The 26,432-nt window shown below is 36.6% G+C and overlaps 1 protein-coding gene across 2 annotated transcripts in view; it reads left to right on the top strand.

Annotated features, from left to right (window-relative positions):
- Nucleotides 1-26,432, top strand: part of SPINK5 (serine peptidase inhibitor Kazal type 5) — a 69,139-nt gene extending 42,707 nt beyond the window's left edge. The window contains exons 19-32 of one of the 2 annotated variants that reach the window (XM_014854815.3): nucleotides 1,386-1,513; nucleotides 3,037-3,133; nucleotides 4,038-4,165; nucleotides 7,453-7,525; nucleotides 8,425-8,552; nucleotides 8,709-8,787; nucleotides 10,920-11,047; nucleotides 11,837-11,909; nucleotides 12,602-12,691; nucleotides 12,801-12,928; nucleotides 14,213-14,309; nucleotides 20,125-20,255; nucleotides 22,926-23,016; nucleotides 26,132-26,432. In XM_014854815.3, coding sequence (XP_014710301.2) covers nucleotides 1,386-1,513; nucleotides 3,037-3,133; nucleotides 4,038-4,165; nucleotides 7,453-7,525; nucleotides 8,425-8,552; nucleotides 8,709-8,787; nucleotides 10,920-11,047; nucleotides 11,837-11,909; nucleotides 12,602-12,691; nucleotides 12,801-12,928; nucleotides 14,213-14,309; nucleotides 20,125-20,255; nucleotides 22,926-23,016; nucleotides 26,132-26,140 — 1,380 coding nt within the window. In that variant the 3' untranslated portion in view covers nucleotides 26,141-26,432. The remainder of the gene's footprint in view (nucleotides 1-1,385; nucleotides 1,514-3,036; nucleotides 3,134-4,037; nucleotides 4,166-7,452; nucleotides 7,526-8,424; nucleotides 8,553-8,708; nucleotides 8,788-10,919; nucleotides 11,048-11,836; nucleotides 11,910-12,601; nucleotides 12,692-12,800; nucleotides 12,929-14,212; nucleotides 14,310-20,124; nucleotides 20,256-22,925; nucleotides 23,017-26,131) is intronic. The other variant, XM_014854813.3, reaches the window with a different exon arrangement.

Genomic DNA, 26,432 nt, shown 5'->3' with positions numbered 1-26,432 from the left:
AAATATGACCAGTTAAGGAATGTGGCAGTGAACTCTGAAGCAGAGCTGGGAAAAAAACTCATTCTTGTCCTCACTGAGTTTCGACTTGAACTAAAAGATACAGACAAAATCACAAATTCATTCCTAATTGCCACCAGTAATTAACTCTCTGATCTTGAGTGATTTGCTTATTCCCTCTCAATTCCTCATGTAACTCTGGAGCTAACATTTGCTTAGTTTTTCCTAGATGTTAGTTATTATAGATTTACATACATATATTATCTCATGTTATTCTCACAACAATCCAGGACATATATTGAATATTCAATTGCGTATTGGCCACTATTATTTTAACCAGGTGAACTAGATGCTATTATTATTTCCATTTAATACATGAGGGAACTGAGGCACAAAGGGACAACACCTCTGACCCAAAGTCTCTTGGTGGCAGATTGAAACTCTAACTAACAATATCATATAGCTGTCAACGTGCCACTTCTTGTCCAGCCATACCTGGAATATTATGTTGAATTCTTCAGGAAGGGGAAAGAATTCAGAATGAGAAATGGTGGAAATGATTGAAACAGAGAGACTGTGGTATCTGGGGATGTTTAGCTCTTGGAAGAGAATGTAGGGAGGTATGGGAGAAGGACAAGAAAGTTTTCTCCAAATATCTGAAGGACTGTCATGGGGAAGAAGAAAAATGGCCTCAATTTCTCTGAAGGAAGTCAAATACTTTGACTTTGCTTATGTCTGAAGGAATATACTCATCCTATTTGCAATGACATTTTAGAAAAATAAAACCCTAAGAGCAGGAATCCTATAGGATTTATTAGAGTCATTTTCCAAGATCCCCCAACGGTAGCACTATGGCTAATTTGTGGGAACTATCTAATTAGAATGAACTCTCTGGAGGGTAATGGCCTCCTTATTCCTGCAGGTGTTCCAATGCACATTAGACAGCTTCTTGACAGGCATGACCTAAAGGGGACTGAGATAGAGTATGGATGGTTGGACCAGATGAACTTTGAAGTTCTATCCAAACTTGAAATTTTTTATTCTACGACATATACAGAGTTTTTTTTAATTGTATTATAATATAATAAGGATGGATAATAAAATGCTGAGTAAGGACTGTGACCAGTCCTCAGCGAACTCACTTTGTTAAGAGATTCTTGCTTGTGTGATTGTAGGTTCAGTCTGGATTTTGAGACGAACTCTCAAAGAAAAAGAAACAGAGAGCTTTTTTTAAGTCTTGCATTCTTAGTAGTAATTGAATGAAATAATTGCCAGGAAAAAAATTCCTTGGGTCATTTTCTCTTTTTTCCAGGAAGTTCTTAGTAGGAACCCAACAAAGCTAACTTCAAAGAAAATACTCAAGCTCTTGCCTTTTCTCCTCCCTTTAGGATGCATGCAGTGAATTTCGGAGCCTTTTGCAAAATGGAAATCTCTTCTGCACACGAGAAAATGATCCCGTGCGTGGCCCAGATGGCAAGACCCATGGCAACAAGTGTGCCATGTGTAAAGCAGTCTTGTGAGTGCACAAATGCAGCCCCTGGGTAGGCAGAGTTGGGGAGGCAAAGAGCTGGGAAGATAATATATTGTGTTTGTCCTTTCCTTATACATAAAAGCAACAAATGATTATCTGTAAAGCATTTTTAAGTGAAGCTTCCTTTAAAAAGGCTAAGATTCACTATTCCAGAAATAGATAATATATGACTAAGTTATTACATTTTTCTTTAGTTGTAGGGTGGAGCCTACCAATAGATCACAACATCTTCCTTGATAAATTTATAAGTCCTTTGCTGTCAGGTGGATCCCGTCTCTGGATTATCTTGTAAATCCCATTGGGAAAAAACACAGAGATTTTACTATCAATCTGATTCCTCTATCTACAGTTTGGAAAATATCACATCTTCGGGAAATGAACAATAACTCTGTACACGAAGTTTGGAAGTAAACCTAAAATATTTAAGTCATTCCATGGACATTTGCTGAACATCTACAATGTATAATGTGCATAATGATTATACAAAGATGACACAGTCTTTCTAGAAATCACAGTTTACTAAGGATTAGACATGGGCATAAGTTAATATAACACAAAGGAGGAATTGCAAAATGAAAACTGATATATACAATGGGTTATGGTACTTCAGGGAAGGGAGAGTTAGTAAAAAGTTCTAAGGAGAGATAGAACTGGCCCTTATAATTTGGATAAGATATGTACAGTACAGGAAGGAATGAGAGGAAAAGAGAGGAATAGTATAAGTAAAGGTCTAAAATTAAGAAAACTGTAGCATGTACATTAAAGAGCAAGTCACTTTGTTTAGTTGGAACTTAACTTTACCATCTTTGAATGCCAGACCAAGGATTTTGAAGTCAATTCTATATATAGTTGGAAGTTGCTAAAATGTTTCAAGTAGGATAGAAAGTGGCATAAATATGGTTCCTTTAGGAAGATTCATAGGAGGGAAAGGACTAAAATTCAGAATGCTATCGGTGATGATAGGGGATTGCAGTAACCCAGGGAGAGGTAACCAGAGCAAGAGAAATAAGATAGAAGGCGAGCGGATCAACATAGGAGACATTGTGAAGATGAAATCAATGTTGTATAGCAACAGGTATGTGAGCTAAAGGAGAGGGAACAGTTAGATATGGTTCCAATGCTTTGACCCTAGTGAAAAAATAGAGAATCTAGGAGGAAGGGCATTTTTGGCAGAGAAGATAATTATTTTGGGACCTCTTGCATAGGAGATATTTGAGAGAAATCTCATCAGAGATTCACAGTGAGCATTTATAAAATGCTCATTAATTGCTCATCTAGTCTTGCTTGTGTTTATGTAAATGTTGGTTTTCTTCTACTGCATTGAGAACTCTTCCAGGGAAAATTCATCTTTTTATTTTCAGAGAAGAGGGCCTGCAACATAGTAGATGTTCAATAAATGCCGGTGAATTATATACAAATAGAATTTGGTGATATGATGAGAAACTCATAGAAATGCATTCCCTTCTCTGGAATCTATTATTTCCTACCTCCCACTTTCTAATTTCCAGTCAGAAAGAAGATGAAGAAAGAAAGAGAAAAGAAGAGGAAAATCAGAGGAGTGCCGGAGGGAATGGTTCCAGTGGCGGTGGAGGAGGGAAAGCTCAGGTGAGAGCAACCTCTAATTTCCAGAACCAGTGGGCTCAACTCTGACAATGGGACCACAGCACAGCCTACAGTAAAAGGCGAATGTATGTACTGATGAGTTTGAAAGCATCTTTTGAAGAACAGGGGATTTCCCCCTTAAGACTGTAGGGTAATATCTCAGCAATTTTTATTCTCTCCAGGGCTCATTTTAACTTCTTTAAACCTGGAAATAATTAACGTGATGACCTTATCCCAGTCTCCTGACTCTTCTTTCTGTAATCTAGCTCTCCTGCCAATAATCAATCACAGAAGAGTAAATGGTGTAAATTTAGAGATGTTTCACATCAGCATCACATGCTCTTCATTTTTCTTTATTATTCCCTCTTTCCCTGAATGGGGCCACCTTTTTGAGGTATATTTTCTGTTGATACAAGGCAGCATAAAATGGTGAAAGAGCATAGGTTTTGGAGTCAGATAGTTTGGGGTACAATCCTGCCCCTGAAACATGGGACTTGTGAAGCACTGAATAAGTTACTTCATCTCACTGAACTCTATGTCCCTTATTTAACAATACTAGGACACTAGTTTTCAAGTTTACATATAAAACTTCGTATATGAAAACAAGCAGCAGGATGGATTAGTCCTGTAGGTATAGTTTGCTGACCCTTGATCTATGCTGCTAAATCCCAGCTAGCTTTGTAATTTCACTATATAGAACCTTAAAAGCAGCATTATTAGCCATGACAACTGATGTCTTAGAATATGGATGATTCCAGACCTCGTTCTCTGTGGATAGCAATCCTAGATGTTATATTCCTTATAAGAGGAGGTAGGCAAGAACTTTTCTTACTCCAATTATTTAACAAACAATAACAATACAACTGACCGAGTAATCCAGGAGGCCTGCTCTCTTCGCTTTTTTCAGGACCAATGTGCTGAGTTTCGGGAAGTAATGAAAAGTGGAAATCTCAGCTGTACTCGGGAGAATGATCCCGTACGTGATGCCGATGGCAAATCATACAACAATAAGTGTACCATGTGTAAAGAGATGCTGTAAGTAATTCTCTCAACAGGCATATCTAAAAGATGGCCACATAGTCCTCCTGAATTAATGCTATTGTTCAATGCTCCTTCCGTGAAAATTTTTCTTTATGTTAATTCCAAAATACTCTTTTTCTTGCATCCCTTAAGGAACAATGAGCCCTAGCAAGTGGCTGATTCCTACTCTATTTTCTATCATAATTCTGTGATCTGTAAGTGACATCATGATACACACTTGCTCTTTGGAACACATCATGCCTTAATCCTAAGGAGACTTTGCAATAGTCATTTGGAATAGTTGACCAAGTATAGCTTAAGAGGACTGTTTCTTATCATGTATATGGCACACATTTATCGCATAATCCAGGATTGTTCCTTCTATTTATTTTCCCTTGGAGGAAAGTACTGAATTGGAGCACTTTATGATCCAGATCAGCCACTCTTGATTTGTGTTACTGGGGCAAGTAACATACTACCATTAGTCCCTCTGTATATTGAGGTAGTTTTCTAGGTGACCTTGATGGGTACTTGTAGTTTTAAAACTTGATGCCTATGTCACAATGCTCTTAATTATGGCATTTAACTGATGTTCATTTAATAAGTATTTAATGGTTCTCCACACACATTCTTCACTTTTCTCCTTGAAAAAAAAAGTTACAATCTTGTAGTTGTGTAGGCCACGTGAGAAAATCTTACTAATCCAAATGCTGCATTTTACAAATAAAGAAAAACTTAAGTTAGTTTATTCAAGGTCTCATGGGGGAGTGAGCCTCAGAGCCAAAACTAGAATCCAGTTCTTCTGAATATCAGACTAGTATTTCTCCCACATTATTAAAATTCTTTAATAGAAGAGAGTGGCGGAGTGGAGCTGTGCTAGGGTTTTAGCATCAGATGGCTGTTTCAGCTCCGTGTTCTCGGTCAGTTTATTCTACGTGCCTAGGCTTCAATCTGCTCATATTTGTAATGGGGGTGAGGGCAACAAAAATCCTAGTAGTCATGTAGTGTTTCTTTTTAAAGTTAAATGAAAAGAATCATGTAAATCTCTTAGTACAATGCCCAGGACAAAGTAGGCAAACAATAAATGTGAACTGTCACTATTAGCACTGTCATTGGTGTTTAGTAAATAATAGGTATCATCATTAATGGTAATAAATAATGACTAATGTTATGATGTTTTACACTGTACCAGGTTGTCTATGTACAAGTCATACTTCGCAGATATGACAAACATAATTGAGATAGCTCTTCACTTACGACTTTGTTGCTTTATGCCTCACATATTAATAGTAGATAATTTTGTGACAGAACAAATGATGATTCTTAGATGCAGAAAATTATTAAGATAAAGCTGTGCTGGGGCCGGCCCTGTGGCTGAGTGGTTAAGTTCGTGAACTCTGCTTTGGCCACCCAGGGTTTCACCAGTTCGGATCCTGGGTATGGACATGGCACTGCTCATCAGGCCATGCTGAGGCGGAGTCCCACACAGCACAACCAGAAGGACCCACAACTAGAATACACAACTATGTACTGGGGGGCTTTGGGAAGAAAGAAGAAGAAGAAGGAGAAGGAGAAGGGGGAGGGGAGGGGGAGGAGGAGGGGGAGGAGGAAGAAGAAGAAGAAGAAAAGATTGATGACAGATGTTAGCCCAGGTGCCAATCTTTAAAAGAAATAAATAAATTTTAAAAAGAGATAAAACTCTGCTGACATAATCAGTGTCATCTATGTTATAACATAGTTACCTGGAGTATTTAACAAAACACATACAAATGGGAGTATTTTTGTGGTCTTTGGAAACCATTCATCTGACAATAAATGGTTTTTGACTGCCTACCATGTAACACACAGTCTTCATGAACAAGTACTCTTCAAGTGAACAAGACAAAGTTCCTGCCATTATGGAACTGTAATGTAACATAAGGAAGACAGATTGTAAACAGATAAGCAAAGAACTGCATAACACAAGGCCAGCTGGTAAAAAGAAAAACAAAGCAGAGCAAGGCAACAGAAAGGGATTGGAGTTGCTACTTTATTTATGGTGTTCAGCGAAGGCCTGGTATGTGAGGGAGACTGAAGAGTAAGTGAAGTGGATCATTTGGCTATCTGGAGGAGGAAAGTTTCAGGCAGAGCAAGACCCAGTGCAAAGGTGTGAAGATACATATAAAATTAACAAGCTTAAGAAATAGAAAGGAGGTTACTGTTTCTCAAGATTATGGCATGGAAAATTGCAGGAAATGAATTTGCAAAGATCATAGAAGGCTTTTTAGGCCAAGAAAAGAGCAGTGGATTTTATTGTATGTGTGATCAGAGGCCACTGGAAGTTTTTGGGCAGAGCCAGAACTATAACCAGAATTCTACCAAACTGAATCATTATAAGTACTGTCTTTATCCAATAGTTTACTTGGTTAAAATGTCATGACTTTATACTTGTTTGAATCTTCAGGATATATTTTGTTATACATCATATATGTATCATATCACATATATATGTCATGTTACATACATGTTTGTTTTATATGCAAAATCAAATGAAACTTTGAAAGAGAAATAGATGTACCAGAGTTTTACAGTATTTGGATCTTGGGAAAACCTGGCTTTCTTGTTAAAAATCAGGTTACTGAGTCCCAATCCAGATCTTGTCGATAAGAATATTTTGATGGTCAGTGAATCTGAATTTTTAAAAATCTCACGGGTGTTTCTTAATGCATATGAAAGCTTAGGGACCTCTGGCATATATATTTTATCAGAAAGGTAAGAGGTTTTAAAAAAAACCCACGATCTTAAGGTACTTTCTAGAGTGCTTGTCTTCTTCCTATCTTGACCTCCACACTTTAAGAAATAATATTATAATGGGCTGACCTACAAATCAAGGAACTAGAATGGTGAGTTGATCTGGAATGAAAAATGACAGTTTATGATGAAAAGGTGAAAGAATTGAGGAAGCTGGACTTGGAGAGCTGAAACTTGCCTTTAAATATCTGAAGGATTAATATTGGGAATAAGTAACAGATTTACCAGGCTTGTTCTATGTTGTCCTGAGAATGGGAAATAAGACTAAAGGATGGAAGTTATAGGGAGATAAATTTGGACACAAATAAAGGAGACTGAAATTACTTGAGTTGATCTCCCCAGAATATCTGCCTTGCAATGAAGGAGTTTCTTAATAACCAACCTAACTGTCCATCTCAGGGATATGCAGAGAGATTCTCTATGAAGGAAGTAGTTTAGGATACGTAAGCTCTAAGGCGTCTTCCAAACCCGAGTATGTTAACAAGGTGACTATTGACTCTTTTCTATCCCAGGCAAAGAGAAGCAGAGGAAAAAAACAAGCATTCCGGTGTCAGATCAAATGGGACTGACTCAGCATCCAAAAAAGTGAGTCATTAACTAGGTTTTGGCAAGAATGGGCTTTCTGTAAGTCAACACTTGTCTATCAAAAATATGGCAAGAGGATGTCAATGTTGCCAAGCAAGATCCTACCCTTCGAAAGTCAGAAGCCGTCATTAGCTAGATTACCAGTGGTAACTTGTCCAGTGTAGAAAATTAATCCCACATGGAAATCTTTCAGTCTAACACTTTACAAAGCACTTTTACGAATAATAGTTTATTTAATTCTCTCAACAGCCTGGTCAAAAATATTTTCTTAAACTTCTTTTATGGATGGGCAAAATGAGGTTCAGCTGCTGTAACAAAATGATACTGACAGTGGCTTAAAATAAATCAAATTTATTATCATACATTTCTGGAGTTTGGAAGTCCTAAACGGGTCTCACTGTGTTAAAACCAAGATGTCAGTAAGGCTGCCCTCCTCCCTGTGGGAGCTCTAGGGGAGGACCTGTTTCTTTGCCTTTTCTAACTTCCAGAAGCTGCCAGTATTCCTTGGCTTGTGGCCATCTTTAAATTCAGCAATGGCCATCAGAATCTTTTTCATGCTGCATCATCCTGACATTGACTCTCCAGCCTCCCTCTTGCACTCATAAGAAGCTTTGTGATTACACTAGGCCCTCCTAGATAATCCAGAATAATCTCTCCATTTTAAAGTCAGCTGATTAGCAAACTGATTAAGCAACCTTAACTCCTCCTCACCGTGTAAGACACCATATTTATAGGATCCAGGAATTAGGACATGGATGTCTTCATCGGACGTTATAGTGTCTCCCACAGCAAGGTTAAGTGGCTGCCTGATTCTTCAGTTGAAATCTTCAGATTTTCAAGCCCAATTAAATACTATGTGAAAACAGCATTTCTAATATAATCTTTCCATTTTTTTTCAGGATGAATGTGATGAGTTTAGAAGCCAAATGAAAAATGGACAACTTATCTGCACACGAGAAAGTGATCCTGTCCGGGGTCCAGAAGGCAAGATGCATGGCAATAAGTGTGCTATGTGTAAGGAAAAACTGTGAGTATTTTTCAAAAATGGGTCTTTAATTGTGAGGCTCAACATATAATAATCATTTCTCATCAGTTTGAGAAAATGATTTTTTTTTAAAGCAGATCTAGTACTTAATGAGGTGTTTAATTTGGTTGAAATGTTTATTTCCATTTTTTCTTTCAGGGAAAGGGAAGCAGCTGAAAGAAAAAAGAAAGAGGATGAAAACAGAAGAAACACAGAAGAAAGGAGCAATGAAAAACAGGTCATATATGTCAGACATGCTGACACTTAAATTGGCATAGTTGGTTGTATGGTCAATTCATTCAGCAAATATTTATGGAATGCCTACACTGTCTCAATCATTGTGGATATAATGGTAAACAAGCAAGCCATGGTCAGATCTTGCAAAGAAATAGCATGCTATCCAATGCCTGCAGAGCAACTCTGATGCAATTATCACACATTAGTAGGACCAGTGACAATTGTCAACTTATTCTTATTATCAAGTGAATTTCTTTTCTGAAGTTTTAAGACAAATAAATAAACAAGCAAAGAGTCACCAAAATTACAAACAAGAAAGCAAGTATCAAAAATGTGGAGCTCCAGCTGATAAATTCTTGAGTTGACATTCCAGTGCCATCTTGTGTTCAATTTGGGGCTTTAAGAATAATGTTCAATACTTTACAACAGCAAAATGTAGAATATGACGCAGCACAATGTCTTCTAATCCATCTATGGACTTCAAGTAGAAAAGTGAAATAATGACATTTCCCCAGGAAGGTTTTCTCCTTAAGGGGGAAATTTTTCATTAGATCTATACTGATTAAACAAAATGAAACATTAGTAGTAATTATCATGTTTTAAAAATATTGTGGGAATCTCTGTTTTGGTAGATGGCATTTTGGCAGATGAATGGCTATGAGAAAAGTCTTTATTGCAGAACTTCAAATGATCTCTACTGGCCATTTATTCTATTTATAATTGTGGTCAATTTATTTTTATTTTTTAAATATCTATTTTATGAATTTCAAACAAAAAATACTCTATCTATATGTATATACAGAAATCCAGATATTTTGTGTATGTGTGGCAAAAGAGAGTTATGGTCTTATCTACATATGCAAAGTAAAATAAGCTTTCCAAAGCACACGCATCATCATATTTAAATCTCCCCAAAATCTATGCAGAAGGTAATATTGTTCCAATTTTACAGTTGAGAAAAACCCAGAGAAGTTAACTACACACATAATAAACAAAAGGGCCAGAGGTTGCATCCATAAAGCAAAAGTTGCAATACAGGCAGATGGGTGCAATCATACACATATACGTATGTGGTATTTGGGGCATCTGGAAAAAGAAATAATTCTAGTAACTTCTAAAAATGATGGCTCTGAGACATTTAATATATTGATCAGGTATTCAATTCCATAGAATTTTTTAAATTCTGCAGATGAAAGTAGGTCTGGAGTTGCTCACGGGTATCAGAGTTCAAATAAAGGAAGATAACTACAATCTGTTTACTAGCAGTATTTTTCAAGGTAATGAAGATTACCTATATCTCTACTTTGGCTCTTTCAGCTCAAAGGACGTTTAAGACAAACTTCTACAGATGTCCAAAAATTTTAATAGAGGCCAGATTCTGGGGACTCATTTCCATTGGCTTCTTTTTAAGGTTCTTATTTTTCAGTGAACAAAAAGTCCCCTCCATCTTCTTACAAATGTAGAGGAGTTTTTTCCCTGCCAGGTAAAAGCAAAGAAGACAAAGAATATAGCCCGATTGTTAGCAGGTTTCTGATCACAATTCCAACGTCGATTTTAATGACTTAATCTCTCTGAGCCTTATTTTTCTCATCTGCAAGATGGGGATAATGAGTGTTTATCTTACAGCTTTTTTATGACAACCAAAGGAAGTCCATTAGAGAACACGACAAAGTGCCTGGCATATAATACAGATGTGATAGAAAATCTTTTTAAAATTTTGTTCTTGAGGGACAAAGCTAAAGTCTACATCTTTATATGCCTTGCAAAAGAGCATCTTTCAGTTCATTTCTGGGCTTCTATGTGTGGAGTAATGAGTAGAGTTACAGCGAGATAGATTTGGGGCTCACCCTAGTGAAAACTGTATGAAAATCGTATGGCCCGCCTTAGGTGGGAGTGAAATGTCATGGGGGCAAGACAGTTATTTGAGGGGGATGCTATGGAGAAGATTCAAACTTCTTAAGAAGATATTGAATAAAGTGACTTTAAAACACATTGCCTCTTTAAATTTCATTTTCTCTGGGTTTTTATTTTATCGTTCAAGTGTTAGGAGTTTATATCTAACCAACCAATTGTGTTTTCCCTTTTAAAGATCAGACAATCGCATTAACATCTTTTTTTTGCTCCTGTTGGTAGGATCAGTGTCACGAATTCCGGAACATGGTGAGAGAAGGAAAGCTTATCTGCACCAGAGAAAATAACCCTGTTCGAGGTCCAGATGGCAAGATGCACGTCAACAAGTGTGCCATGTGTCAGAGCATCTTGTACGTGAAGAGGTTTACTGATCTGTTTGATATGTTGTGCCTGTTTGCCAGAAAATAGTTCCCCTTAATTTAAAACCTAAGGCATTGGCATCACACATTAAAAATATAACAATAGCTCCTCACTTTAGAAGAAGATAGTGTTTCTGAAGCACTTTCACAAGAAATTTTTATTTTGATGATGAGAAGCATAATCATACCTGGAGCACATGAGATAGGGAGCCAGCTATTGTATAGGACCCAAATCACGGACTTTCAAAGAGGAAGCTTATCAGTTAAGTGACACAACAGGCCAGTTCACTTTGCAGAAACTCAATTTCTCGTATATATAAAGGGAAGAATAACAACACAATATAGTTTTCATAGGGATTCAAGGAGATAATATTTTAAAAGATGTTTATAAACTTTAAAGCGCTCTACATTAAGGAGAATCAATAATGGAGAGTTTAGTTGTAATTTAAGAAGAAAAGTAAAAAGGAGAAATGAAGCAACTCTTTATATGAGAGCCATAAATGTGTTCAATTAAGGAAAAGAAAGTAATTGCCTTTTAGGATCATATCATTCTGGATGAGAAGATATTAACTGAATTTATGAAAGTTTATAGCATTGCCACAAATATGTTATGCAAATTCCAACAATCAGAGCTCATTCGTAAAAAAAAAAATTTAATTTTTTTTTAGATATGAGAAAATAGTGTTATATTTGCTTATGTTCAGAATTGAAGAAATACTTGGTTAAAAAAATTTCAATAATAACCCTGGAAAAACTACCCTATCCTTTTTTATTCTGCAGTGAGCGAGAAGCTAGTGAAAGAAAAAAGAACGATGAAGAAAAATCAAATGCCAAGCCCTCAAAAGATGCAAAGGTTATTTCTTAAAAGATATCAAGATAACGATTTCACTTTTCATCCTCAGAATGTTGCATTCTCTTTCATAATAATAAAGATGCTAATCTTTTGCTTCAAAGAAAATCGATTTTGTCAATATTGTCACTTTGGGTTATAACAAGATTGTTTTCTGGCTCTGAAGTTTAATGTTTTTCTCAGTTTTGTAGAGAATTCTCCTACAGTGTGTGTCAATTATTGCCTTAGTCTCTCCTCTTTGGGAGAAATGTGAATTGAAAACTAGAGGCTAAAATTCCTTACCACCTCTACTGCATGCTTATCTCTGATGCTTTGAACGTGAAATGAGGCTTTAGGTAGCTTGTTGACAATGATTTTAACAGTTCAGATAATATACACTACTCTTAAAGCCTCCTCTTTCGCTTCTGTCCTTGATGTATTTTTTCTCTTTTCCCCGGATGGTTTTTTCAGCATCAATGAATCAATAGTGTGCATGCATGATGCTGCCTTTTGTATTTTCTTTTTAGGACTGCAAAGATTTCTTCCTTCAAACTTAACGGTGATAATCACATTTGTGGAGTTAGATTCCCGTGAGATTGCCCTTTGGTCAAGAGTACACCTCATGTGGGAAATGGAGAATAGGAAGGATGGAAGGAAAGGGCGGGGGAGACAAGGAGGTCTATCAAGTGTTGTTTTATGTTTCCGTATGTCTCCAGGACCAGTGCAGAGAGGTTCAGAGTGAAGTGGAGGACAGAAAATTTAGACAGTCTGAGCGTTCCTTGGCCTCCATTGTCAGGAGGAGTGCAGTGAGTCTGAGCCTAGAGCCAAGAGAGGACTTCCTAAAACCAAATTTGAGAAAGCCACCAAGCCAAGAACAGAAAAGGCCATGTTCACTTCCCCTTTCTCATTTTCTAGGATAACTGCAGCAAGTTTCGGCAGTACGTGAGGAATGACGAGCTCATGTGCACTCGAGAGAATGATCCCGTGCGTGGCATTGATGGAAAGTTATATAAAAACAAGTGCTACATGTGCAGAACTATCTTGTGAGTAAGAGGATCTTGTTACCCCTTCAGTTAGTGGGGCAACTGTGGTTTTAGAAACTGCTGGTTTAATAAATACGTGCTCATGAATCCACGGGGTCCTCAAAATAAGTCTTTAGATCAAGTCTCTTAAACTGAGAACACCTGATAGAGGAGAAAGACCACCTGGACTTGGAGACAGGAAATCCAGCTATAAGTTCCAACCATGATGTTTACTAACTGTGTCACTTGAAAAAAAATGTTTTTTCCAACTATCAGGGTCATAGTTACAAGAAATTGTTCCAGATCTTTGTTCCACAGCTAGATCAGACTGAACAGAGAAATTTTTTAAAAATGCAGAATTAACGCCCCAAAATGTATTGTCAGAATCTCCAGGGCTAGAGAAATTTTTTTAGAAAGGGTTTCTCGATTATTCTGATGGGCAACCATATTTAGGGACCAATGGACACGATAGATAATGATGATGACGACGGTTGTGAAAACCACTATGAACACAGTAACAGTAATCAGTATATTTTTACCTCTTCCAGTACAGTAGTTTCCCCTTATCCGCGGTTTTAGTTTCTGCGGTTTCAGTTGCCCGCAGTCAACCGCGATCCGGAAGCAGGTGATCATATGGTCAGACATATGGTCAGAAGGTCAATAGTAGCCTAATTCTATGTCACAATGCCTATGTCATTCACTTCACTTCGTCTCATCACAAAGGCAATTTATCATCTCGCATCATCACAAGAAGAAGGGTGAGTACAGTACAAGAAGATATTTTGAGAGAGAGAGGCCACATTCACTTAACTTTTATTACAGTATATTGTTATCATTGTTTTATTTTATTAATAATTATTGTTGTCAATCTCCTACTGTGCCTAACTGGTAAATTAACTTTGTCATAGCTATGTACGTGTAGGGAAAAACAGGCTAGATAGGGATCAGTACTTCTTCAGTTTGAGGAGTCCACTGGGGGTCTTGGAACGTATCCCCTGCGAATATGGGGGGACTGCTGTGTGTTCCTTGAGGCAGGAATTACCAATACCATCCTCTTTTTATGTTCCACTGAATTAAGCTTGAGGAATTTAAGCAACTGGTCCAAGTTGAACATCTATTAAGTGAGGAGAGCTCTAAGCCAGCTCCCAGTTGTTTACTTTTCTTAACATGTCATCTAGGTCACTCTCTGGTGAATTTTCTATGGTTCTATCATATTATATTAGAATTACTTAACTTTCAACTGGAAGTTATAGGAGCTGATCTTTGTGGATATAACTTTAAGTTACTTTTTGTTTTTTTCTCTAGTCAAAAAGAAGCTTCAGAAAGGGCAGGAATTCGAGAAAAGCCATCCCACACTAGATCTTCTGAAGAGGAAGACAGCCCAGATTCCCTCAATACTCTGGTAAGAGTGTCTGTTTCTGAAAATCTACTTATTAACTTAATTTTCTGATTTGGGGGTCCTGTTGCCACTTGCCCTCCATAAACCTCATTTCCATAGAAAGGTCTGGAAAAGGCTGATTTAGTACAGCCTCAAGTCCTTTGAGGATTAAATGTAGTTCATGCTTAGTGAGAGTCTGGGATGACTCATCAATGCATTATTCTGTGCGCTTTGAGATTCTTAGCCCTGCTCCAAGCCAATTTAGTACATTTGTGAAATTTTAAAAAGTGGGTGTGTAGTAAATGTGACTTGCACCTGTGGTCAAATCAGTAGTGAGGAGCCTTAATTCTGTAATTTCAGCAGACCAAAAAGGCTCCTCACCTAGCTTCCTCTCATTTTTTCTCCCCAAACCAAATTCTTTTCCCAATAGCCTGGACTACAATGCTGAGCGTGTTCATGCTTGTGAAATTCTGCCAACCAGCAATTCATAGTAATTAAAACTTTTTATTGAAAATATAGGCTGATGCCCACCAGCAATGTATACCTTAGTGTAAGTTAGCCTAATCAGATTGCTTTTTTTAGAGCTTTGCCAAAGTCAGGAGTAGAAAGGAACAAAGGGGATATGAGAGAATGAAGTATATTTATCAAGTGGAATCTCAAATTGAGCCCTAGAAGGGACCTGGTCCCTTAGAAAAGAAGGGAGACTTAGAAAAGAAGAAAGAAAGGTATAAAACATGAATTTTATCTAATTATTTGCCCAATTCAGCTAGGATAATGGTTGAATTGCACTAGTGAAATACTAATTACGTATTGCTAGTAGATTAGGCACTACACTAGAAAAGCCTAAGCATGGAGAAGAGCTATTCACAAAATCAGTTCTTTTTTTTCCCAGCTTTAATGAGATATAGTTGATACATAACATTGTGTAAGTTTAAGGTGTACAATATGTTGATTCAATACACTTATATATTGCGAAATGATTACCACCATGGGGTTAGCTAACACCTTCATTGCCTCACATAATTACCATTTCTTTTTTGTGGTGAGAGCATGTAAGTTTTGCTGACTTAATAACTTTCAACTTTATAATACAGTATTATTAGCCATAATCACCATACTGTACATTAGAGTCCCAGAATTTATTCATCTTGAAACTGAAAGTTTGTACCCTTTGACCAGTGTCTCCCCAATTCCCCCAATCCCAGCCCCTGGTAGCTGCCATTCTATTCTCTGTTTCTGTTGAGTTTGGCTTTTTCAGATTTCACATATAAGTGATATCATAGAATACTTGTCTTTCTTGTCTGATTTATTTCACTTAGTGCAGTGCCCTCAAGTTTCCTGCAAGTTGTCACAGATAAGATTTTCTTTTTCCTTCCTTCTCATGGCTGAATAAGATTCCATTGTGTTACACATCTTCTTTATCTATTCATCTATTGATGGACACTTAGATTGTTTTCATATGTTGGCTATTGTGAAAAATAAAATCTGTTCTTTTTAAAAAAACATTTTACTGAAGTATAATAGTCATATAGAAAAAGTGCACGTATCATAAGTGTACAGCTAAATGAAATATCACAAAGTGATCACACCTGTGATATTCGCACCTAGGTCAAGAAATAAGATATCCCCAGTAGATGAGAAGCCCATCATGCTTCTTCCTAATGTACAATCTGGTTCTGAGCTGAGCTTTCTCTTGGAGAAAAGAACCACATTCGTTATTCATTTGTCATCCACTTAGCCATCCATTTATTCATTCTACGAATATTTGTTGAGCATCTACTATTTTCCAAGCATTACATGTGTGTAGGAGAACAATACCCATAAAAAAAAACAGACATAACTCTCTACACCCTTGAAGTTTATATTAAAAGAACATAGATAATAGAAAACGTGAACAAATGAAATGTAATACTAAGGGAGAAATAAAGTAGAAAAATGATATGATATAAGACAGGGATTCAGTTTTAAAGCCTGTACAGGAAAGAGTTCTCGGAGAAGGTGACATATGCACCAAGGCCTAAAGGGGTTGATTCCATATGTGTAAGTGAGGGGAGAACATTCCAAGAAGAGGAACAGCAAAGTGCTGAGGAAAGGGTTGAAGGACAGTATAGCAGTGTAGTTGAAATGGAGTGACCTCAGAGACAGTTACAGAGGAAGAAGTCATTAAAGTAACAGGAGACCATGTTATGTAGGATTTTGTGGCCTGTTTTAAAGATGTTGGCCATTATTCTGAATGAAGATTTTAAAAAGAGGAGTGATGTGATTGGATTTATGTTTTATAAGAATAATTCTGCCTGCTGTATTGAAAATACACTGCAGGGAGGCAAGAGCAAAAGTTAGACAGCTATTTAGTTAACCATGACAGTAATCCACAGAAGAGATGACGCTAGTTTATACCTTGGTCATAGTGGTCATAATGAGAGGTGGTTGGATCCTCAGTCTATTTTGAAGGTGGAGTCAACCAGGATTTGTTGAGTTGATGTACTATGTAAGAAAAAAAGAAGGCTTCTGTCTTTTTTGCTCCTTTGTAATGCTTTATCCCAGTAGTTTCGAACCTTGTAGCAGAAAATACGTGAAAACTACTAAGGATATACCTAGTTCAGTGTTACCTTTGCCAGTGAGTCATAGAAGGTGCTTGTCTAAATTTTCCCTGAATATCTCTATCAATCTAGAACACACTACAATCTAAAGCAGTCCATTTAGATGTCTGAATTATTCATCAAAACAAACTAGCAAACAAATACTTCTTTACGCTTCTGAAATGAACATCAACAGATATCATACTATTAAATTCTCTATTTCTTCTCTGTTTCAGAAAGTGGTTTTCATGGAATTTTTTAATTTCATCTAAGTTGCCAAATTTATTGGCATATAGTTATTTATAACATTTCCACATTATCCTTTTAATATCTATATTTATATAGTGACACCCTTTTTATTTTTAATATTGGTAGCGTATCTTTCTTGCCTTTTTGGCAATTTTGCAAATGGTGTGTCAATTTATTAACCTTTTCAAACAACCGATGTTTGGCTTTGTTCTGTTTTCTATTTCATAAATTTCTCCTCTTTATTATTCGTTTTCTTATATTTTCAAGCTTAATTTGCTTATTATTTGCTAGCTTCTTGAGATGGAAGTTTAGATCACTGATTTTAAAACTTTCTTCTTTGCTAATTATGCATTTAGTTATAACTTCCCCTCAAATCACTGTATTAGCTGCTGCTATTTGAGAATTTATATTTTTATTATCATTCACTTCAAAACATTTCTACATTCCATTATGATTATTTTCAGTCATGAGTGATTTGGAAGTGTGTTGCTTAATTTCTACATACCTAGGAACTTTATAGTTATCATATTTGTTACTGGTATTATTGCACTGTGGTCACAGAACTTACATTTTATGACTTTAATTCTTTGAAATTTATTGACACTTGCTTAATGGCCTAGAATATGGTCTATTTTAGCAATAATTTTGTGTACACTGGACAAGAATGTGTAGTCTGCAGTTGTTGGATATAAAGGTCTGTAAATATCATTTAGATCAAACTGGTTAATTTTGTTTTTCAAATATTCCGTATTTTGATCTTTATGTGCTATCAATTGCTGAAAAATTATGTTAATATTTCCATCTATATTTGCAAATTTGCCTATTTCTCCTTTCAGTCAGTCAATATTTGCCTCATATATTATAAAACTATACTTTAGGTACATACATGTTTGAGATTGTTCTTAACGAACCTATTATTTTATCATTAGAAATCCTCATCTTTATCACCTCACTGCAGTCAGAATGACTATAATTAACAAGACAGGAAACAACAAGTGTTGGAGAGGATGTGGGGAGAAGGGAACCCTCATATACTTCTGGTACAAGTGTAAACTGGTGCAACCACTGTGGAAAGTAGTATGGAGTATCCTCAGAAAATTAAGAATAGATCTACCGTATGACCCAGCTATTCCACTGCTGGGTATTTATCCAAAGAAGTTGAAAACTCAAATGCATAAAGATACATTCCCTATATTCATTGCAGCATTATTCAAAATAGCCAAGAGTTGGAAGCAACCTAGGTGCCCATCAACGGACAAATGGATAAAGACGATGTGGTATATATACACAATGGACTACTACTCAGCCATAAGAAATGATGAAATCTGGCCACTTGTGACAAGATGGATAGACTGTGAGGGTATTCTGCTAAGTGAAACAAGTCAGAGGGCGAAAGTCAAATACCATATGATCTCACTCATAAGTAGAAGATAAAAACAATGACAAAGAAACATGTAACAACAGAGATTGGATTGGTGGTTACCAGAGGGGAAGGGGGAGGGAAGAGGGAGAAAGGGGTGATTAGACATGTGTGTGGGGATGTGTTACAATTAGTCCTTGGATGGCGAACATGATGTAATCTACACAGAATTTGAAATATATAATCATGTAAATCTGAAAGTTATATAATATTATCATCCAATGTCACTGCTATAAAAATAAAAATTTAAAAATAAATAAATAACTAAAATAAAAAAGAAATCCTTATCTTTATCTCTGCTAATACTTCTTGTCCTAAATTCTACTTTGTGTGATATTAATATAGATAGACTAGCCTTTAAATGATGAGTATTTGCATGTATATATTTTCCATCCTTTTACTTTCAACTTATTGGTTGAAATATAAAGATATATTAAAAGTATACTTCTTGTAAACATTATATAGTTGAGTCTTTTTGTTTTTTCTAGTCTAGCAATTCCTGTCTTTGGAATAATTAGTCTTATTAATATTTAATGTAATTACTGACACCATGGAATTTAAGTCTTCTGTAATCCTGTTTTTAAAGTTTCTCTATCTCTTTTTTTCCTTTGGTCCTATTTTGTTTTAATTAATAAAATTATTATTATTGAATTCATACTTCCAAAAGACTACAAAGAACAAATATGTTCTTTTTTTTTGAGGAAGATTAGCCTTGAGCTAACATCCACCACCAATCCTCCTGTTTTTGCTGAGGAAGACTGGCCCTGAGCTAACATCCATGCCCATCTTCCTCCACTTTATATGTGGGATGCTTATCACAGCATGGCTTGCCAAGAGGTGTCATGTCTGCACCCAGGATCCAAACCACTGAACCCCGGGCCGCTGAAGCTGAACGTGTGAACTTAACCTCTGCACTGCGAGGCCAGCCCCCCAAATATGTTCCTTTTTTAACATGAGAATTTTCTTACCTTGGGAAATATACTGACAAGCATACTACATATACCGAACACTTTGTGTGTGCCAAACACTGTGTTATACGTGCATTTAAATCCCCTAAAACAACAGTATAAGGCAAGAACTATTATTCACGTTTTTCAGATGAGAAACTAAGACTCAGAGTAGTTTAATAAATCAATCCTCTAGTTAGTGGCAGAGCTAGGACTCAAAAGCCCATGCAATTAACTAGTATTTGCCTCTGAGTCTTTCCTTTCTAGATTGTATATAACCAGTGCCTTCATTTAAGTAATAAAAGAAATTATTTCTTGCATGATTACCATCCTTGTTTTCATCCTAAGGGTGTTCCTCAGTTTGTCTGTGCCTGATATCATGTAAGGTTTCTGCTTTCTTACTGCTTTGTTCTTCTTTGTTTTTTGGTTTAGCTACTTATCTTCCCTTGTAAAAAGAAGCCAAATCCAGGAGGCTAAATCTACCTAATAAGATGTGAAAAGAAACATGTGAATTTGTATGACCTATGTTACAATTCCTTTACTAGTCATTTATTCAAATGTCGCTGAGGATATCAAAAGGTTTTCCCAAACTCATCCCTCTTGAGTGTCATTGAGTAAATCTGATTTATGTTTTGCTTTTTCAGGATTCTGAGATGTGCAAACACTACCGAGTATTGCCCAAGATAGGTTACCTTTGCCCAAAGAATTTAAAGCCTGTCTGTGGTGATGATGGCCAGACGTACAACAATCCCTGCATGCTCTGTCATGAAAATCTGTAAGTATACAAGTCACATCATCCTATCTTCCAGCGTAGAGGCTCTTGACCACAGGGTTGACCCACAGTAGGGTACTGATATCAATTTGAGGTATGTTTCAACTAATTTGCTAGTAATAGCAGTTAAAAATTCAGATTTTGTGAATGATCTTTGTCATTTATAAAATAGGGAGGATTTAAGGTTATCTCTTTAATAAAAGTGCTAATGTACTTTACTGAGTGGAAGAGAAAGGAAAAAGTCATGAGGTTACAACAATTAGAGAAAATCTTTATAAGCCCATGTACACTCATGGAAGTGTGAACATCATCCATCCTTTGCATAAAGAGAAAAAAATTTGAGAATCATTGCTATACAGAGAGCCCAACCTATAATCTCTAATGGGCCTTATGACTACCTGATAGGCACATATTTCCCATCCTGTAAGTCTTCTCGGAACAGGAAGTGTATAAAGCAAAAGAAAGTGCACTGGAGCAAATGGAAGACCTTGTGTCTGTTCTCAAATTTATTACCATCTGTGGACATATTATCTCATCCTTCTGAGATTCAATTTCTTCATTGGAGAAGTGGAGACAGTTCTCTGAGCCAGTTGACTTCACAGGGTTATTGAGAAGAATTTTTAAGTTCAATACAAGAGATTCATTTTAATACTTCTGTTATTGGTTGTAGCTTTGTGTTGCTTTTCTGTTCAAATGCTATCTTGTCCTTATCTTCATACACATTCCTTACCTTTTCCTAGCTTCATTTGACCAGCTTTAAATAAGAGCATAATGGCAAATCTTGACTTTTCCACCTCACCCCACCCCAGACTTACATTGCAGCCTTGTATGTTCTATCCTTCTTAGGACACTGTGAGCAAGGCCCAGAATGTGAGCATGGCCTGATATACTGCTTTTCCAATTCAGGGAAAATATTTGAACTTACATTTGTTTCTTTTTAAGTCAAATTACTCATAAAAGAAACAGCCACTCCACAGTTGATATATTTGGGATAAAACCTGAATATGAATGCTTTATACCTTACATCTGTAGGTAAGGCCCTCTCACTGAATCCTCACTACCTGCTATAGAGTAGTTCTATCTCCACTGTTCTGAGGTGAATCTGAGGCTCAGAGCATTCAGGGAACTTGTTTAAAGTCACAAAGCCAGCGAGTAGATCAGACAGGATTTTAACCTTGTTGATTCGGACCTAAACACGGTTTCTTTTCTCCCTACTACACTATTGTTGTATCCAAGGCAGTAGTTCCTTAAACATTTGGGAATCAAAGATTCCTTTTATAATACGGAGGAAGTTCTCTCTTTCCAGAAAAGAAAATGATGTGACATTAACAGCTTGTCTGCATAGTACCTGTGGGCACATAAATCTGTTGAAATCCATCCGTGGATCTTACAGAGTTTTAAGAATTAAGAAGTCCCTGTTTAAGGAATAAGTACAACCATTCAGGAGTTTCATGCTATATATGACTTATCTTCAGCCTGGAAGTCCTTCAACTTCTCTTTATTGTAAATGTCAGAGCCAAGCACTCTGTTAACTGTATAAACCCATAACAAGTCTACTCAAGGGGAACTGTAGAGACCACAATACTCTATCAAGGGGAACTGTAGAGAACACAATACTCTATCAAGGGGAACTGTAGAGAACACAATACTCTATCAAGGGGAACTGTAGAGAACACAATACTCTATCAAGGGGAACTGTAGAGACCACAATACTCTATCAAGGGGAACTGTAGAGACCACAATACTCTATCAAGGGGAACTGTAGAGAACACAATACTCTATCAAGGGGAACTGTAGAGAACACAATACTCTATCAAGGGGAACTGTAGAGAACACAATACTCTATCAAGGGGAACTGTAGAGTCAGAAACTCCAATGATGAAAAGATTACTAAGGCAAGCTTCAGGATGGATTATTTAGCTAAAGGAATTGGGAGTATGTATTATAAAGAGAAAATTCAAGCTATCCCAGGCAAAAAGGAACAGTGTTGACTTCTGTGGTCCTAGCGGAAGATATGGGGAAGCAATTTCAACTTGAGCAATGTTCAAAGACAAAAATGAATGGCCTTGATGCAGAGTGAGTTTCCCATCACCAGAGGCAAACAAGTAGGTGTTTGATAGATAATAATTCTTAAGGGAGAGGCACTAAAATTCATACCTTTTAAGATTTTTTCAACTATAAAGTTTAGACTGTATGATTCTGTACAGTTTTATTTTATAAAATATAGAGAGAATCTATATTCTCTCTATATTTTATATATTTACATAAAATATATTTTATAAAATATGTTATATCTTTTAATCCCCAAATCACATCATAGGTATTCAATAAAGTCAAACTTCTCTAGTACTTAATTTTCCCATCTATAAAATAGCAGCTTTTAGACTAGATGATCTCAAAGTTTATTTCCCACATTCAACAATTCTATGAGTATAGAGGTGAATGAAATGTGACGGGATAGATCCAGGGCTGGGGAACAATCTCGAGCTAAATCAGAAGAGAGAGATTAAACCTGGATGATGCCTATTGGAAAACAGTTGAATGCAGATCCCAGGGCCTACCCCTCTTTTCAGTTCTGGTTTGATGCCCAGATGTCACCCACATTGACCCTTGTTTTTTCTCATTTTAACTGTGAGTCTTCCCATCTTGGAAACCTCCTCTGTTCTGTTTTAGAATGCGCCAGACTAATACACACATACGCAGTGAAGGGAGGTGTGAGGAGAGCAGCACCCCAGGAACCACAGTTCCCAGCGTGCCAGCATCTGTAAGTACATTGGCATTCATGCTTACAGTGTTAGAACCAGTCAGTTCTGCTTCTGTTCTCTTGTACTGGGTGATGGACATTTCTCTGGTCAGGGACGTGCTACTGGGTCAGGTAACCCCAGAATTGGTCATGTCTTTGTTGTGAAGATAATTCAGTAATTACTGAAATAAGTGGGAATAATAATACAGTAGTTAACATTTTTAAATGTTTACTGGGATCATTAATAGATTGTTTATGAGCAATGTCCCTAATCTAACACTTTCGCAAAGTAGGTTTTAGTTTTTTGATCTATAATAAAAAGATGAGACAGAGACCAGGAGAGGTCAGATCGTGACAGAGCTGGATTTGAACCATTTCTGGGTAACCCCTGGATCCTTGCAGTTTACATTGCATTAAACTGTCTCCCAACATGAAAAGTTGACCTTTTCTTTGAAATCCCTGCAAGGATATTCTGACACATTATTGAGTTTAACATTCTCCTTGGTGATTGCACTTGAGGAATCTCTTTCTAAGGCAAGATGATATGTAACTTGGAGAAAAACAAGAAATTTTCAAATAAGATAAAATTTTATGTTACCAGATTAATATGGGTTCAAATTCTCATTTTTGATGTTCTTCACCTATGAGACCTTTGGAAAATCTCATAAACATCTAAACAAAGATCACACCAAGTTATTGAAAATATTCAATAAATGTTGACTTTTAAGCATTTGGCACAGTGTCTACAAATTAATGGAATTTATTGTTATTATCACTATTATTTTATGCCTAAGAGTCCAAAGTATGAAGTTAGAGGAAGAGAAGAGTCTAAAGTACGAACTAGAGAAACAGATTCTGGCACAGAGCTTATTTATTTTTAATAATTTTAGTGAATTATACTTCAAAAAATTTACATTGGATGTTTTAAAATATATTTCTATTTAATAAAAGCAAACAATATTTTAATAAATTATATTTAATAATTATTTATTATTATTCACAACTTTTTTTACTCCATTCCACAGCTACAAAAGCTTTGGCAATGATGGAATTGGAAACTATTCTGCCAGTTTTGGGGATCTTAAGTAATAGGAGATAAGGCCGTATTCAAAAGAACTACTCAGTGAGCCTTGATATGGGAAACCAGAAAAACAAGAGCTATTCGCTAGGTGTTTCTGGTTTCACTTTAGCAGCTGGAAGGCAGGATCGAGTAGACAGACTACTGGATGACATCAGGAGACCTTCATTTCTTTCTCGTGTGGGCTTGACAAAGTCATCTATCTACTCTGGGTCTTTACACACCCATGAAGAGAGGGTTTAAATTTTTGCTCCATTGTGTTTGCTATCTCATTACATGTGAACTCTTAGTGGTTTGCTCCTCATTGTATCCACAGAATATACTGTCCCCCATCTCACAAACACACCTGGTTACATGTATCATAAAACAGTAAAAAAGAATCTTTATGCAAGTCCTATTGACCACACTTTAGACCACACCTTGCTGCAGTCTCATGTAGACAACTTGACAAAAAACTACATTATGAGGAACTTGCCATAGGATAATACTGGTAAGATGTATTTATTCAAATAATGACGAATCTTGCCAGGACTAAGCACAAAAGTTTTTGTGAGGGAGTTCCTTTCTTTCATTTTTGAGTGTTTTCTTTCCACTAGAAATATATAACAAGCATTCTTAGTGATAGGAATTATTTATGATGTTAGCTGATAGAAGAAATCATTAGAACACAAGATATCCTGGGCATGGGTTCAGTTCCTTCTGTTTGATTCAGTGATGTAATCTTGGATATATCAAGGTGGTACAAGTGGGTCACAGCCCAGCATTGCTCTGATGACTACTAGGGATGCATATCTTGGAGGTTGGAACCTAATACCTGAACTTTGTTCCTGGATAGAAGATTTTCTAAGAGTCTGGAATCCCAAGAATGCAATAAAAGGCCAGGCAGTCACAACTTTTCTGGAAAAACAGATTGAAGATCCTGGAACCCATACTTTTGCTTACTATCTAATAGATATTTTCTATTATTCAATAACTACTAAAATTTACGTAACTCTTTAGAGTTTTATGTGCTTTTTCCTTTTGCATCCTCCCACTAGTCCTGTGATTAGGGCAGGGATGATTATCCTTCACATTTTACAGAAAATCAGCCTGGGGGAATCCTGCAACTTATCAGGGTTATTCAGTATGATATTTTTGGTCCAGTGTAGATCTTCTGACTTCATTTCTTATGTTCTGCCACCATCCCTTAGTCGTCAAGAGATTCTGAAAACTAGGGGCTTTGGAGAAGGCATTATCTCAATTAGGTAAAGATTAGCTACATTGGAAGGAAATTTCTATGTCAAGGAAAATACTAGTACTATTTTGTGAGATGAATAAGTGACTATTCTCTATTCCATGACAAAGATTTTCAAGGATTCAACCGGGCCATAGCTTGCTGCTTTCAAACCAAAAGAAACTTCCTGGGGTCGAGGTGAGAACTAAAATGGAGGTTTGAGTTTGGAATGATACAGACACTAGTGATCCAGGTGATACTAGCTGGTGCTGTACAGTTATATGGAAGAAAAATGCCTGAGGACCTTACCACCTTTTAAAAAAAATTGTATATGTTGATTTAGTGTTTTAAACGTTGATCTCAAGATTTTAAATGTTGATTCAAATAAGAATACATAGGTGAGTCAGGCAAGGAGGATAGCTGATTAAATTCTCATGGCCTAAAACAAACTATAACAGTAAAGCATTAATGTTAGAGGAATTTGATTCAAGTCCTGACTGAAGGTGAGACCTTGGCTAGTCACTAAACTTCTCTGATGCTCAATCTCCTCCCCTGTGAAATGATGTTAATGACACCTACCTCTTTTTCTTACCATCAGGGTCACATGTAATCAAGAGCAGAATTCATTTTTATATGTACCTCAGTGAGTAGTACATAGTAGGTGTTCAATAAATACTCATTGAATCAATTGAATAAAATGTGAAAGTGATTTTAAGTTGTGAATTCTTGGCAGAATGCAGGAATCTATGGATTTCTCTGACTACGGTACAGCTATAAATTTATAGCCCACATTTCTGTAATGTCTCTGAATTTCAAGCATATAATCTACCTCTCTTCTTTTCTAGGACAAATGATGTGAGAATTGGTGAAAGCCATGAGGGAAAATGTATACCCCGATTCTGAACTGCCTACCTTATCCATCTGTATATACAAATAACTCTTCAGAGCTCATCTTATTTACTGTAGAAAACCATACAGAGCTGTTGGGGGAATGGACTCACTGACTTTCAGTCTTCCATCTCTTTCCTCCTGGATTCTTTGATCTGAGGGCACAGAAACACTTCCACCCAATCTGTGCTCTGGAAAGCTCCTGATCACAATGCTGTCTGTCCAACTGCTTGTTCAATAAAAGTAAACCCAGCAGAA

Source organism: Equus asinus, chromosome 9 (genome assembly GCF_041296235.1).
Source record: "Equus asinus isolate D_3611 breed Donkey chromosome 9, EquAss-T2T_v2, whole genome shotgun sequence".
Taxonomy (NCBI): Eukaryota; Metazoa; Chordata; class Mammalia; order Perissodactyla; family Equidae; genus Equus; species Equus asinus.
Note: the sequence above shows the minus strand (reverse complement) of the source record. Positions and strands in the feature narration are given on the sequence as shown.